At 55.2% G+C, this 14,423-nt stretch overlaps 1 protein-coding gene across 1 annotated transcript in view; it reads right to left on the reverse strand.

The window, feature by feature from the left end:
* The window catches only part of DDX31 (DEAD-box helicase 31), a 65,195-nt gene that overhangs the window by 39,663 nt on the left and 11,109 nt on the right, over positions 1-14,423 (reverse strand). Inside the window, exons 7-14 of the mRNA XM_037036430.1 lie at positions 11,654-11,698; positions 10,401-10,442; positions 9,579-9,643; positions 8,018-8,137; positions 7,784-7,890; positions 6,525-6,760; positions 5,629-5,835; positions 2,514-2,573 (exon numbers count right to left, since the gene is read on the reverse strand). Of these exons, the coding sequence (XP_036892325.1) occupies positions 2,514-2,573; positions 5,629-5,835; positions 6,525-6,760; positions 7,784-7,890; positions 8,018-8,137; positions 9,579-9,643; positions 10,401-10,442; positions 11,654-11,698 (882 nt within the window). The remainder of the gene's footprint in view (positions 1-2,513; positions 2,574-5,628; positions 5,836-6,524; positions 6,761-7,783; positions 7,891-8,017; positions 8,138-9,578; positions 9,644-10,400; positions 10,443-11,653; positions 11,699-14,423) is intronic.

The raw sequence follows: 14,423 nt of genomic DNA on the forward strand, positions 1-14,423 counted from the left end.
CCGTGTAATGACCGACAACACGACCCCTCTTCATCCGAAGGAGCCAGTCCTCCACCTGCCTTGTCCGGACGAGGCCCGGGCTCCTCACTAACACCGAGGAGGCTCCTGGAGAGAGCGCTCGGAGAACCCGGCCAGCAGCAGGCTGCTTAGAAGGATGCACACTGACAGCGCCCACCCCCACCCAGGCAGGACCCGTCTCGGCGTGTCTCAGGCTCCCCGCCATCTCAGATGCCAGGACGTCAGTCTCAAGGAGACGAAGGGACGGGGCAGGGAGTAAGGAGCCTCTCCAACACCGGGGGCCTGTGCTTGCACCTCGGAAACAGGAGCCCCACCGGGTACCCGTCCAGCAACCCTCACCGAGGAGGAAGGACATGATGGCACCAGAGAGGACCATCCCACCGGAATGGCCTTGGCAAACACACATGCACCCAGAGATTTTAGAGAAACCGTGCTGTGAGCAAGCAAGAGCCTGCGTTCCACGGGGCGCCTGGGACCGGCGGGCACGGAGGGCGGCTGGGCTGTGCTCTGCCAGGCGCCTTGTCCGGCCGGAGCCACTTGCAGCCAGACAGAATCAGGGAAGCCACGCTGTCTTCTGACTCCACTGAGAATTACACTTCAGAAAGAAGGGTCTCTTCTTCCTTGAAGAACTACTAAAAAAACCCAAAGCAAACTCCGGCGCTTTCCCAGGGACCCACAGCGCACTTCGTCTGTACAACAGGGCGGCATCTGCATACCAAGGAGCGAGACAGCTTCTCACCGGGCACGGGTCCAGCACCCTGAGTGTCAAAGACGGAACGTTTTGTCCCGACCCTAACCCAACCCCAGACCCAGGTGCCCACTGTCTTCCGTCCCCATAAAGACCACACACTCCCCAGACGCCACCACACGCATGGCAAGGGGACTCTCAGCTGTCTTTAGAAAAAGGCATGCACGGGCGGCCTCCACACCGAGTTCTCGGGCCCTGCCTACCCACGCATGCCATCCGCAGACCAGAGTGCCCGCCGCACGCCTACTCTGTGCCAGACCCCGGGGCAGGACAGCCAACAAGATGCAGTCCCCGTCTTCACGAGCTCATGACCTGGTGGGAAGACACTGAGCCTAGATGTGATGGGTGCGGTAGGAACTGCAGGGTGCATTGGGAGCACCTGATGGGGGGTGGGGAGGGGTGAGGATGCGGGGTTGGGTCTGGGGCTCTAGGGATCCATTTCCTAAACAAACGAGCTTTAAGCTGAGACCTAAGTAGGGGTTGGTCAGCACCAGGGTGGAGTGTCCCAGGCGGAGGAACTCCATGTACCAAGGCCCCGAGCCCAGAAAAAGGGAGAATGACACATTTAAGGAGCTGAGAGGTGCTGCCTGGCTGCAGGGAAAGTGGAGACGGAGGAGGCAGGAAGGGGTCTGGTTCTGTGACGAGGATTTCTGACAAATTTCTTTGTCAAGCAGATTACTTGGACCCATCTTCACGGCATGGTTTTAGGGCAGGCGCCTGCTGTGGGACAGGCCGCTGAGCAGACCCGGGCTGCCGCGGACGCCAGTGCTCCAGCGGTAACCGTTCTCCGCTCCGAGCAAGCACGGTCGGCACAACCACTGGTCCCATGCACGCGAGCACCAGCACGCCCTGACAAACAGTGGCCGGCAGGCAGCCTTATGTGTGACCACACCCAGGAGAGCAGTGGCACTCAGCTGCACACTCTACCTGGAGGGAGAAAACACCCTCAACGGCCTGTAAGACCGAACACAGAGCCAGAGCCCCTTAGGCAGTAGCTGCACTGCTGAGGCCTCGCCAGGCGTCCTAGGAGCTGACCCCGTTTCTACCCAGCACCTGGCTGCCGGGTTGCTCGGTTCACAGCCCCACGCCACTGCCATACAGACAGGGGTTTCTCAGTCACCCGCGGGGATCAGGCTGCGTTGCCCAAGACGGCACAGACCCGGAAGGCATTTTAACCTCGGGAGCAGGCAGCAGCAACAGTGAGGGGAACCCCCAGAGAAGCGGTCATCAAAGACGCCGTGCTCCCGTCTCGACAGAGCACGGGACACGTGCTCTAGGAGGCAGCCCCCAGACTGCCACGGCCGCGGCCGGGTGAATGGGCCGGAGGACTGGAGGGCAAGTGACAGCGTCAGACAACAGCAGACAAATAGCCCACGAGCAGCTGCTTCTCTTACAAAAAGGTGAGCAAGCGAGGAGAGCGGCTTTGCCGTGGAAAGACTTTCTCAGCTCTAATTACTCCCGATAGCTGTAATTTACAAGTTTTTGGTGGCTAGAAATCACCTAGATTCACACGTTTTCAGACCAACAGCTGTCACTATTAGTGAGCAAATCGCCGAGTCTTCTACACGGTGGCAGCTATCTGTGACAAAGTCAGGTGACAAAGCAGAAGTGCAAAGGGGCCCCCACACCAAGAGGTGTTCCCGCTCTCCGTGGGGCTGGCCTCAAGGAAGACTGTCAAGAGGAAAAAACTGCACCCACCAATTACAGAAACGCTCAGGCTTCGCCTGGAGTTCAGAACGATACGTACCGTGCAGAAAAGGACGCCCGTGCCGGAATGTGCGAACTCCCGAAACACCGCCGTTCTCTCCTAAAAAACAAGGACACACCTTACAGTCGGAGGCCGACTGCAGTGGGCGGGTGCCAATTCCCGCAGCTCCCCCATCTCCTCCGGCGGGAACCAGGGCTCAAGGCGCGGGGCAGAGAGGCCTTGCCCAGAGAGTGGGGGCCGCGAGCACTCACATCTCACGAGACCCCACACGGCCAGGACTGGGCTTCCGGACCACGGTGGGGCAGCGGGGTGCTGGGCTGGGCGCGTCCTTAAGGCGCAGCCACCCGGGAGCAGAAGGACCCATGGGGACACACCAGAGAATCACCTTTCCTGGGGGACAATTTTGTTCAAGACTGATTTTGTAAAAAGATTAAGAAGTCATAAACCCCGTATATTTTAACTGTAGAAAAACTGTGTTTAAGCTGAAAGAAGAAAACGCAACATCCCGAGGTCCGAAGCACACCGCTGCCACTGGCAGCCCCATCTCCGGGCCCCAGCTGGGCCAATAACCAGCAGGGGCTCTTGAAAAGCAGCCCACACTACTTACACTGCCGACACACTTGTCACTATTTATGTGCACACGCACACACACACACACGTAGGTGTGTGTCTCAGCAGAACATGGACACCTCTCCAGGTGGCCCAGAATGACCCAGAGCACATCCCTCTCGCGACAACACGTCAGTGTCCAGCTGGACAGTGCGCTGCCATTTCCGCGGCTAGCGCCCCACCTGAGGCCATGGCCCACAGGTAACCGCTGGGAGCAGTGACAGACCCCAGCGCAGGTGCCTCACGTGGATGGAACGGTTCCCTTTGGAAAGATCTCTAAGGGCAGACTTGCTGGACCAAAAGGTGCACACACCTAACAGCTTTCTGTGTAAATTTCCAAAGTGCACCCGTGAGTGTGTTTACGTCACAGTGTTGCAAGCAGCCCAGGCCTGGCCATGTCCATCTGTTAGCAGCAAGGACCAATAACCAAATCACCATGAATTTGGAGAAAAAACCAAGTCCATCTCTCCCTCCCCTCTGGCACAGCCAGCACATCCCTGTAGTGAACCTCACTGCGGTCCTGCAAATGCACATGCTGTCACACACCTGGGACTCCAGGGACACCTGAGGACAGTGGACAATAGCCTCCACTTCACACGTGTGCACCCACCTAATGCCCCATCCATCACCCTCCGAGCCAGCGAAGAAGCGAGTAACCTGCCCAAGGTAGGGGCGCACCCGGCAAACAGCTGGACTGCCGTCTGAAACCGGGGACGACATGCCAGAGGCGGCGCTCTGGCCCTCACAGGGGTGACTGCACTTGTCCAGTTTGCCGCAGGGCTTCATGAGGAACGTTTTTAATGGCTGCACTGTCATGTCAGAAAAGTTCTGGAAAGCCGGGACGACTCTTACAGCCTGTCTGTGACGTCTCCAGTCTGGGGTGACGTCAACCCAACTCTTTCACCACGACAGGCACGCAGCACAGCGGAGCTGCTCTCTGATCACGTGCTGGGGGCCCCATCAAGCATGTGGGGAGACCGCAGGTCCCGTGGACGGTGGCCAGGATAAGAGGCCAGGAACATGTGACGGGATGGCTCTGGTTCGCTCTGGGCCACAACACGACCCCGGCGCTCACCAGATGGAATACAGGTACTCCCTCCCACCTTCCACTCAGCGCGGGGGGAGGCTGCGAAGGCTACTTAATAAGTGAAACAGCAACGTAAGCAAAAGGGTAACAATTACTAAGCCAAAACACCCGAACCACCCCCAAGGGAGAACGCGCGACAACGAGGGCACCCGGCATTTGCGGAGGACTCACTGGGGCCAGCCGGCTCTACAGCAGCACTTCCCCTGCGTTAACCCGGGGGCGTCACAACCGGAGCGGAGGCACTGCCACTGGCCCCATCCCAGAGACACCGACACCAGGCAGGGGAGGTCAAACTCTCCAGAGGCCACACACCAGGCCTGGGAGACAGCGGGCTGCCCCGAGGCACACAGCTACGAACCCCGAGAGACTAGTGTCCTGCTGTGACGGGAGCTGGACTAACCCACTCCAGACGCTTCTCCGCTCTGCTCTGGTTGAGGCCCCAGACCCTGCAGAGCTCACGCCGAGCTCCTCTTCCCGAACTGTCCAGCAGAAAGCCTCTGGGGAAAACAGACCTAGAGGGTTAGGAAACTAATTTAATAAAAAGAAGAAGAAACACCATAAACGGCATCGCCTCATGAAATGAACAAACGACTGAATCAGAAACACAGAATGTAAAAACCAAGAGCTTATAAAAATTCACAAAGGCTGGAATGTTCAGGAAATTCTACATATTCTTGAGGCAAATAAGAAGCTGTGCCCTTGAACGACCTTGAACAAATTCTGAACCTCCATTTCCTGAAGAATTAAAACAAAAGAGTGAAACCAAAAGGGGCCTGGAGTGGACTCTGCCGTCTCTGGGCACCCCGAGGACGGCACGGTCTCTGAGCCGGCTCTCCGGGGCTCCCGAGGACTCTCGTCCCCACGCCTGGCCTGCCTCCCTCACTCCTTCCGCCCTGCGCTGCCTGGCGACTGCGCCTCTAGGACAGGACAGCCCCGCCCTCGGCCCGGCCTCCCGCACAGTTGGAGCCTTGGTCCGCCCGACTCCCTCGGTGACGGCCTCTGGGCAGCTGAGAACCTAAATAAGGAGCAAGCTCTGTCCCCCTGAACGAAAACGCGCTGGTGGGAGGCAGAGCGGACACACGGCCGCGGGCGGGAACGAGCCCGAGGGCAGGCGCAGCGTCGTGCTGACAGCGACAGCAGCCGCGCAGCAGCGCCATATGGGAGCCACAGTTTAGCTCCATTAATGCTCTTAATTTGAAGACATCAAGCCCTAATTACACACTGGGCACTAAAAAGGCAAAACCTTTCCCTGGTGCCAGCTACTTAGTGGCGCTCTGTCGCCTCAACAGCTGGCCGAGGCAGAGGCAGGCCGAGCGGGCCTGGGAGCCCGCGGGTGGACAGCCCGGCTCCAGGGGCGGGCGGGAGGGACAGCAGGCCTGCTCCCCGCACCTCAAGGTAGGGCGGCCGTGTCCGGCTCCTGGAGGACGAGTGCCGGTTGGTCAGGCCTGGGGTGCTCACCTCCTGATCCATGCTGCCATGAAGACGCAGGAATCTGAACCGTGTGCAGTCAGATGGCACCTGCCCGGGGGCTGGGACCCCGGGGGCCAGGACCCCGGGGGCCGGGACCCCAGGAACACTCAGCAGGGTCTGCAGGAAGAGGTGGTAGTGGAACTCCACCAGCTCGCAGCTCGAGAAGAAGACGATCACCTTCTGGTCGGTTTCAAACTACGTCAACACAGAGAGGAGGAGCCGCTGCAGGTTTTTGTTAGGTGAGACCACAGTGAGTCTTTCTCTAAAGCACCCGGTCATGCCGGCCCCAGTCTGCAGACAGGTGACAGGCAGCTTTGAGTTATTTTCAGAAATAACACCGATGCCCCACACTACAAAGGCTGCAGGCAAGGGCAATGACAGCTGTGACCTTGACCGGGACCCCACAATGAATGAGAAGAGCAGGCCTCAGAGAAGCTGTCTGTCGGCACTGCTCACCTGCTGTGGCCTCGCACAGGCACCGCCAGGCTCGGACCCGGGCACAGTGTCTGTGGAAGCTCTGCTCTCAGTCCCTTCCACACCACCCCTCCACCAGAGAGAGTAACATGAAACTAGCAATTAAGTGCACGAGCACCAGGCTGCTTTCAGAAACGTGACCACAGGCTCCTGGCTCCATCCCACTTCCAGAGCATTCCTACCTCCTGCGTCACTCCCCGGATCAGCCCCAGGACAGGCACTTCAGGCCGATTTCAAGGTGAACGCAGCGGCTGCCAGCAACCCCCGATCTTCCCCACAACCCCAGGACCACCGACAAACACGAACCACCGTCCGTGCGCACATGCTCCTCAACTCATCGCGGCAACGCCCGACGTGGACAGCACAGGTCTTTCTCCCCGAGAGAGGGCCGGCTCGAGCCCCTGGCCTACCTTGCACTTCTGCAGGAGGAAGGCTGCCAGGCAGACCAGCCTCAGTTTGCTGGGAACCAATGTCACGTACTGGTCGAGACCCTCTGGAATGGCAAAGCCGTCCAGCTCGTCACTGGGCTGTGGGGCACACAGATCCAGACCTGCGTGGCCCTCTGGGCTAGATGGACCATGGCTCTCGTCCAGGACAGAAATACTGACTGGGTTGTGCAAACTGATATCAGCAAGCCGTGTCACACCTTGGAAACAGTGAAAAAGGCAAACAGGTGACGACAGGCACAGGCCGTGGCAGGGGTTCCACAGCACACCCAGACACACCCCACGTCCTGGCGCCCTGGGAAAGCCCTGCCAGGGATCTCCAAGAGCCGGGACCTGCGTGACAGCCTGGTGGGGCAGCCCCACTGGTTGCGCCCAACAGCCCGACAATCCGCTGGCACCTGTGGCAGTCCCTCAAAAGGGACACTAACAGACGTGTCTCATCACCTCCAGAAAGGGTTCCGGGGTCAAGGAAGACCCTGATAAAAAGGCTCCAAAAGCTTCTTGCAGGGCCAGCCAGGCCGGCCCAGGACCTCTGCTGTGTGGGTACGCCGCAGACCCCTGGGAAGAGGCAAACATGGCGTGGCCCAAACCCTGTGAGCGCAGGAGCCCTTTAAGATGGACCATGTCTTAAAATTGTTCTTTAGAGACACTCAAAACGGCCCATCCGCTGCGCGAACAGCACCGGTCTGTGTGAGTGACGGCAGAGATGGCTGTGAACCAGACACGGCTCGAAAGCCACGCTGACGTGGGCGGGCGGGGTGCTGCTCCCAGCCCTGGTGCTTCTATCTGCGTCCCACCTCGTGAGAATGAAAAACAGCAGCAATGAGCTTAAAGAACAAGTGCATGTTTAGGTTCAACATCGCCTGAGGAGAAAAGGGTGATGGCACTAAGCACAGCACTTGAGTGAGATGTCACTGTTGTCAGGACAAAAGCCCTGCTCTGCATGGGCCACCCCAGCAGTAAGAACCTCACAAAAGCACCGGTGAGTGGCAGGCAGCCTTTCTCCTCCTCCCGCGCCAGCAGCACCGGTCCTTACTGGTGGCTCTGGATCTGGGACCCGCCCTCGCTCGGGACTGTGGCAGAGCCAAGATGCTGAGGGGGAGGCTGCTGCAGGACCGGAGGCTAGCCTCCAAGACCGCCCCCTTCACCCAGGTGGGGACCTGAGCCCCTGTAGTGTGTCCCCCACCCTCCTCACTCAGAACGAAGAGGGCGTTTCCACTCACCTTCGGTGAGAGTCGCCGACAGCAGGACGTTCTGCCGCTTCTGGCTCTCAGCATTAACGGCGTTGAGTATCACTGTGATGTCTTTCTCAAAGCCCAGGTCCAAGATTCTGCAGTTTCCAGAGAAGAAATTTCAATCTTCACAAAGACTGAAGATAGTGCTAAGGGGCGTCAGAGTGACAAGGGGGACCCAAGTAGCCCTTTCCTCCGACTTTCACGGTTCCAGACCCGCCTCACCTGTCGGCTTCATCCAGAACCAGCCACTGGATCCGACTGAAGTGCATGTTCTTTGTGGATTTTATATGATCCACCAGGCGTCCAGGAGTGGAGATAAGGATGTTTACCCCTTTGCGGAGTCTGTTTGAAAATTACACAGCACGAAAGGAAGTAAATCAAACTGGGCTGCACTGACAGAGAACACGGGAGAAGGCGGAGGGGACAGACTGCGTCTAGCACCCACGTGCCGCAGCGTGAAATCAGGGCAAACATGACGACATGTGGATGCAAAAGTACAGTTTTAATTTTTCTCTGGTGTTCCCCTCTTCTACAGAACAGACCTATTAAGACCGGCAATTATGCTAAAATCGCAAAACCACTTTGACAAGAATCTTGACCGTGTAAGCGATGCCCGTTACCAGGCCCACAGATCCTTCCCAGCATTTTCAGCTCCGTGGTCGCCCAGCCTGGAGGCTTCAACAGGCAACCTCTCGCCTGCACCAGCTACCCCAGGATATTTTCCCTTACACTGAATCCTTGTTGTAACTTCCACGCATGGGCTCCGTTTTGCCCTGCAGGCTAGGGGAATGAAGTTTAGTTTATGAGCCCCTAACATCCTTTATCCCAGTTATTCCGTGGTAATAAAAGGCTCCATTTTTCAGCTCAGCAAATTTTCTAGCTTCCCTTGCAGTCAAGTGTGACCACAAGCCTGTGTCCTAAAAAAGGATAAAGAGAACAGGGAAACCCCACCAGTTCCTCCGGGGGAGGACACAGGATTGCTCCTGCTGCAGGGGACTAGACATCTCCGCTGGGTCGGTACTACATGGTAACCTTGAAAGCGGAAGCCTCACTGAGTGACACGAAGAGACAGTGGGAGCGTGGGTCCTGACACTGGGGTACATGTCAGTGTTGGATGAGCTGCCACCAGGCTTTGTAAATTGAAAAAAAGGAAACTTCCCCTTCGTGGGGCGTACCACTGTTTGCTGCCCTTGTGGTTCACAGCTGAATCCAGGTTCCAACTTTAAAATCTACTTCTTATTAAGGAACTATGCACATGGCTGCAGGTTACTCCTCAGCACTGCTCTACAGTGCAATACAAAACGTTTTTAAAGAGAGTGCAAGTGACTGGGAATTGACTTGTTGCAAGCATTTTCTCCTGACACCCCTTACCAGTGCCATCATAGAATTAGGAATCCAGGTTCTGCGGTATAAGAAGCAAGGTGTGAAGCATTATGTAAGCTTATGCTCGTTTTTATGAAAAAAAACCAACACACCCCCAAACTGTGAATTATTCCCAAAAGGGAGCCAAGGGGACACACCAAACAAGGGGGCCTGCGGGGCAGGGAGGACTTAAGAAGGTCATGAGCACATCAGAAGAGAGCCCCCTGTAGGTTCACCCGTATTTTAACAACAGCTCTGGCTAGAGGGGACGGCTCCCCGCTCCCCAATGCCTCACTGCGCCCTGCACACGGCACAGGCCCAGTCTAAGGCAGGGCTCTCTGCAGGTTTAGAGGGACCAGGTGGTACTGCACAGGGAGGCAGGACAGTGTCAGCAGGGGCGGACAGACAAACCTCCCCATACCTGGCCTTTTCGGACTTCCTCTTCTCTCCGCCCATGAGCACTCCAGGCACAATCCAGGTAAATGGCTAGAGAGACATCAGACCAGCGTTAGCACGAGCCCCCGTGCTACATGCGTGCAGACTGCCTCTGGGCCTGTCCTCACAGAAGCCGGGAGGGGCCTCAGGCCTCCACTACACGAGGTGTCGCTATGCAGATGGGACTCTCAGGCACAGCCACCCCCAGGCCACCAACAGCAAGAACCTGCATGAGGGCCGTGTGACCACCTTCCAACCCAGAGGCAGAAATGAAAGCTCTTGAAACGACTCAAGGAGCTTCTCCGCCTTTGTCCAAGGAGCCTGAGTCAAACAGTCTGCTGCCTTTCCCTCCTTGTCCTCGGTTAAGACGGACAAGCACCACCTGCCCTGCTCCCCACCCCGATGACGGGAGGGAGGGACCGCGTCTCGAGCTCGCTGGCTGGCCGGCCGGCTTCGGCTCTGCAGCTGCCCTCCCTCCTTAAACGCCACCTGCAGCGCTGCCGGCTGCTCTGCCCTAGACTCTGATGGTGGACATCTGTGTGGGACTCGCTGGTGACTATGACAAGCAGATGAAACTTTAAGCACCAGGAAACACCAGCAATCTTCTAAACTAAGAACAGGTAGCTACTGGGGTTCACATCAGTAAAAGCCTACAGACTATGCTTGGGAAGAGCAGAGACATCCAGGGAGAAAAGGAAAATTAGAACAATTCCTAGCTCTTTGACAATAAAGAGAAAACTATAGTATATTTCTCTTTCCTCAGAAAGTCACAGAAAAAAGATGAAACTGAATTCCCAGCAGGCCTTACCTTGAGCAGTTTCTGGAAAGTGTCGAAACTTTGCAAAGCCAGCTGCAAATATTAGAAAGTTAGAATGAGCAAGACCTTGTCTTCCTTTTGTGTTAAATGTTGACCGTGTAAAGTGATTAGGATCCAAACTTGGACCTCAAGTCCGAGATTTTCCGCACACAAGTCAGTGTGTGCAGAACGTGGGCGAGGAGTGGCATCCACTCCTCGGACGGACCCAAACCGTGCGCTGTGCTCCCCCTGCTGGCTCAGACTCCCACGAGCGCCGCCGAGACGAGAGAACGGGAGCCCAGTGAACCCGGCTCCCTTTGGGAGGAGAGCGGTAGCGACTGTAGGCAGACCAGGACACCAGAACAGCGATGGACCAGGTCTGCCTTCGGAACGATAAAGGTGACATGACGACACCCAGGGACGTGCTGGGAGAGCAGCAGCTGCCGGCTGAGAGGAACGAAACCAGCAAGCCCACAGGAAACGAGAGAAATGTGGGCTCGCCCGTTAACCGCCACCAAAAACCCTCTCCACAACACCTCCACCCAAGGACACGCGCACACGGCTCCCGTGCGCTCGGCATGCACAACTCATCAGGACGCGGCCGCATGGGGATGGGGCCGAGTGGCTGCTGTGAGAGCCTGGCTGGCCTCTTCAAGGGACTGAGCGGGCGGGCCCCGCAGGGAAGCTAGCGTCTGGGGGAGGCGGAGGACTCTGGTCTGAAGCTGCCTCTCTGGCCAGTAAAATACACCTGATAAGGTTCCTACCAAGAAAGAGGAAAACTAGTCTACGACCATACCACCCTGAACGCGCCCGATCTCGTCTGATCTCGGAAGCTAAGCAGGGTCGGGCCTGGTTAGTACTTGGATGGGAGAAAGAGGAAAACTACCAGGAGCTTAACTCTTAGGAACATTTTTTGATACAGTAGCTTCTTTAAAAAAAAAAGTTCATTTTCAGAGTCAATTGCTTTTATTTTTGAATTCAGTTGGGGAGGGAGTACAAAAATGTGACTATTTAAATTTCTTCTGAAAGGACAGACATCTGCAGCGTGGTTCGTTTTGGGGTAACAGGAAACCTGACCCACGACTCTGAAAGAGCACTTGCCATTTTCTCATCAGGAGCCAGAAGGGTGGTTCCCAGGCAAAGGAAAAGGCACCGTGGTGGTTTGTGCGCTTGAGAGAAAAATACTGGTAACGCCGCGTAACAAACCCAGCAGGACCCCCCTGAAAACACCTGCCCACGGCCCGCCCCGAGCATGGACTGCTTACCTCCCTCGTCGGCACAAGCACCAGAGCGTAGGGGCCGTCGCTGCGCTGTGGGCAGAGGAGAGAGGAAACACTGTGAGTGAAGGAAGGGCACAGGAGTCCCAACGGCAGGACTTGATGGTGGCCCCTGGTGAAGTGTCACAAGCAGTCAGTCTCGTTGAAGGGACAAGAACACCGTTCCGAGGTTCTGGCCCATGCAGTCAGACAAGAGAAAGGAATGTGTGTAAGTCTGAAAACCAGGAGGTCAAACTGTCATCATTAGCAGATATTTTATCCTAAAACAAAATACTTTAAAAAAACCACGTGAAGGTCTATTACAAAAAAGACTATTAACTGAATGCAAAATGAATATATAAAACTCAACTGCTTTCCATAATGTAGAAAGTGAGAAAATACAAAGGAAAAAACCACACTTATAACTGTAACAAAGAGGGTAAGAACAGCCCTGGCTAGTGTGGCTCAGTGGATTGAGCACCGGCCTGTGAACCCAAGAGTCGTCGGTTCGACTCCTGGCCAGGGCACATGCCTGAGTTACAGGCCAGGTCCCCGGAAGAAGGTTTTCAAAAGGCAACCAACGGATGCTTCTCTCCCTTTCTTACCTTCTAAAAATAGATAAATAGATCTTTTTTAAAATGAGTAAGAATAAACTTTAAAAATGTATAAAACCTAAAAGCACCAAATGTACAAAATCCACATGAGAATTTTAAAATAACTCTGAGGAACATAAAATAAAACTTGAGTAAGTGGACAGATGTTTCCTGTTTTTGGATAGTAGTACATATAAGCTAATTCTCCCTAACCAAATCAAATGTAATGCAATTTTAACAAAGTGAGTATGTGCATATATATGCATATAAAATAATATGTAATTACACAAGATGACTTCAAAGTTCATATGGGAAAGTAAATGTGCTAAAATAAGACACTCTTGAAAAACATCAGATGCCAAAACAATTTAAATCAACGGTAGTTTTTAAAAATTGATACTGGCACATAAGAGATTACAGTAGCAAGTACAGTCTAAAACAGAATCAAATTCAGAGAAAAGTTTAGGAAGTAAGATAAGGAGCATTTTATATCAGGGAAATGGCTTATTCAAAGGTCATTTTAGAAAAAATTAAGTTGGAATTAGGCTGACCTTTTTATAGATGACATAGAACTCAGAAACAGTAAAGCACCAGTACATTTTATCACACAGAAGTCTTAGACTGCGGGATGAAGCAAGACCAAGAGTTACACGACAACACGGAAACCTGTGCCTCATACAGAAGGGCCGGCGTCCCTGCCCTGGGCGGAGGGCCCACACTCCACTGCAAACGGAGAATGGAACCACCGACAGCTCGGGGGGGGGGGGGGGGCAGAAGCAGCTAGTTTACGGAAGGAAGAACTCAAACTGCAGCTTTTACACGTGGGAAAGACATTCACCTTTCCTCCTAAGAGCAAGTCGGGCGGGCACTGCAATTCGGTGCCCTCCCTACCGGACGGGCACGACCGGGCAGCGGGGCGCCGACCGCGGCAGGAGCAAGCAGGGAGCCCTGCACCTGCACGCTGCTGGTGAGAACGCAACCTGCTCTAACTCCTTAAAAGGTCGACTTTGATGTTATCTATCAAAAAAGGCAAATTCCACTTATAGGACTTTCTCTAAGAGATGCCTTGTGTGTGTGTGATTAAGTTGTATTTTCCAGAATGTAGAATGTTTATATAGCCCCGGTTTGCAACAAAACACTGACCAAATTGTAAACCCCACCAACACGGGGAAGGCTCAGTAATTTACTGTACCTACACATGGCGGGACACTAGGCAGCCCTCTATTCCTTTTCTAAAAAAGATTTTATTTACTTTTAGAGAGGGGGCAAAGGAGGGAGGAGAGGGAAGAGGGGATGCAAGGGGGAAACATCGTGCCCTGTCCGGGATCGAACCTGAAACCCTGCCATGGGCCCTGACCAAGGGTCAAACTGGCAACCTTTTGCTTTGCGGGACGGACGCCCAACCCACTGAGCCAGGGCTGCCAGGGCCGCCAGGGCCGCCAGGGCCAGGCAGCCCTTTAAACACAGGGGAGAGCAACTGTCCTCAAAACACGTTAGGTGAACAAAGGCAGGGCCCCTGGCACCATGCACAGCAGGGATCGTTTGTGTATCAAACAGAGAAATAAAAACTTCAATTAAAGGGGCAAGAGGACCTATACATATTCATATCTGCTTCCTATGAACAGAACCCCCCTGGGAGGACAGACAAGAGACTGGTGACAAGGACTACTGCATCTCAACAGGAATGCCACACTCGGGGCAGGCAGGGGGTAGAAGGACGTGCTCTTCACGATGTACTTCTGGTCCTGTTAAAATTTTTACCACGTGCCCTCTATCTGAAAATCACAGCAGCAGGACGGCAGGGACAGCACAGAAGAACGTGTCTGGGGAAGGCCCTGACACCAAGGTGCCCGCCCCTCCCAAGTGCTCGCAGACAGACGCGGTGGGCGGGGAGGCGAGGGGCAGGCCCAGCAGCAAGCTCCCTCACGAGCACGGTCTTCATGTTCTGCATCAGAGACATTTGCCCGCACGGAGAGAAGGACCTGGAATTCAAACCAGAGCCATCTGTGCTCGCCACCAGCGTGGCGAGGCCACGCAGAGGCCTAGGCAAGGAGCAGTGAACAGGTTAGCATGCCGGCGTCAGTGGGCCGCAGTGCAATGTCAGGAGACCCTGGCATTTCGGGGTCTCTGAAATGCGGCTGCCGCCCAGACAGGAAGAAATAAAAACCAATTCCTCGCAGGGCAGC

This window comes from Sturnira hondurensis, unplaced genomic scaffold, assembly GCF_014824575.4.
Source record: "Sturnira hondurensis isolate 20B ecotype Veracruz unplaced genomic scaffold, ASM1482457v3 Scaffold0022908, whole genome shotgun sequence".
NCBI classification, from domain to species: domain Eukaryota; kingdom Metazoa; phylum Chordata; class Mammalia; order Chiroptera; family Phyllostomidae; genus Sturnira; species Sturnira hondurensis.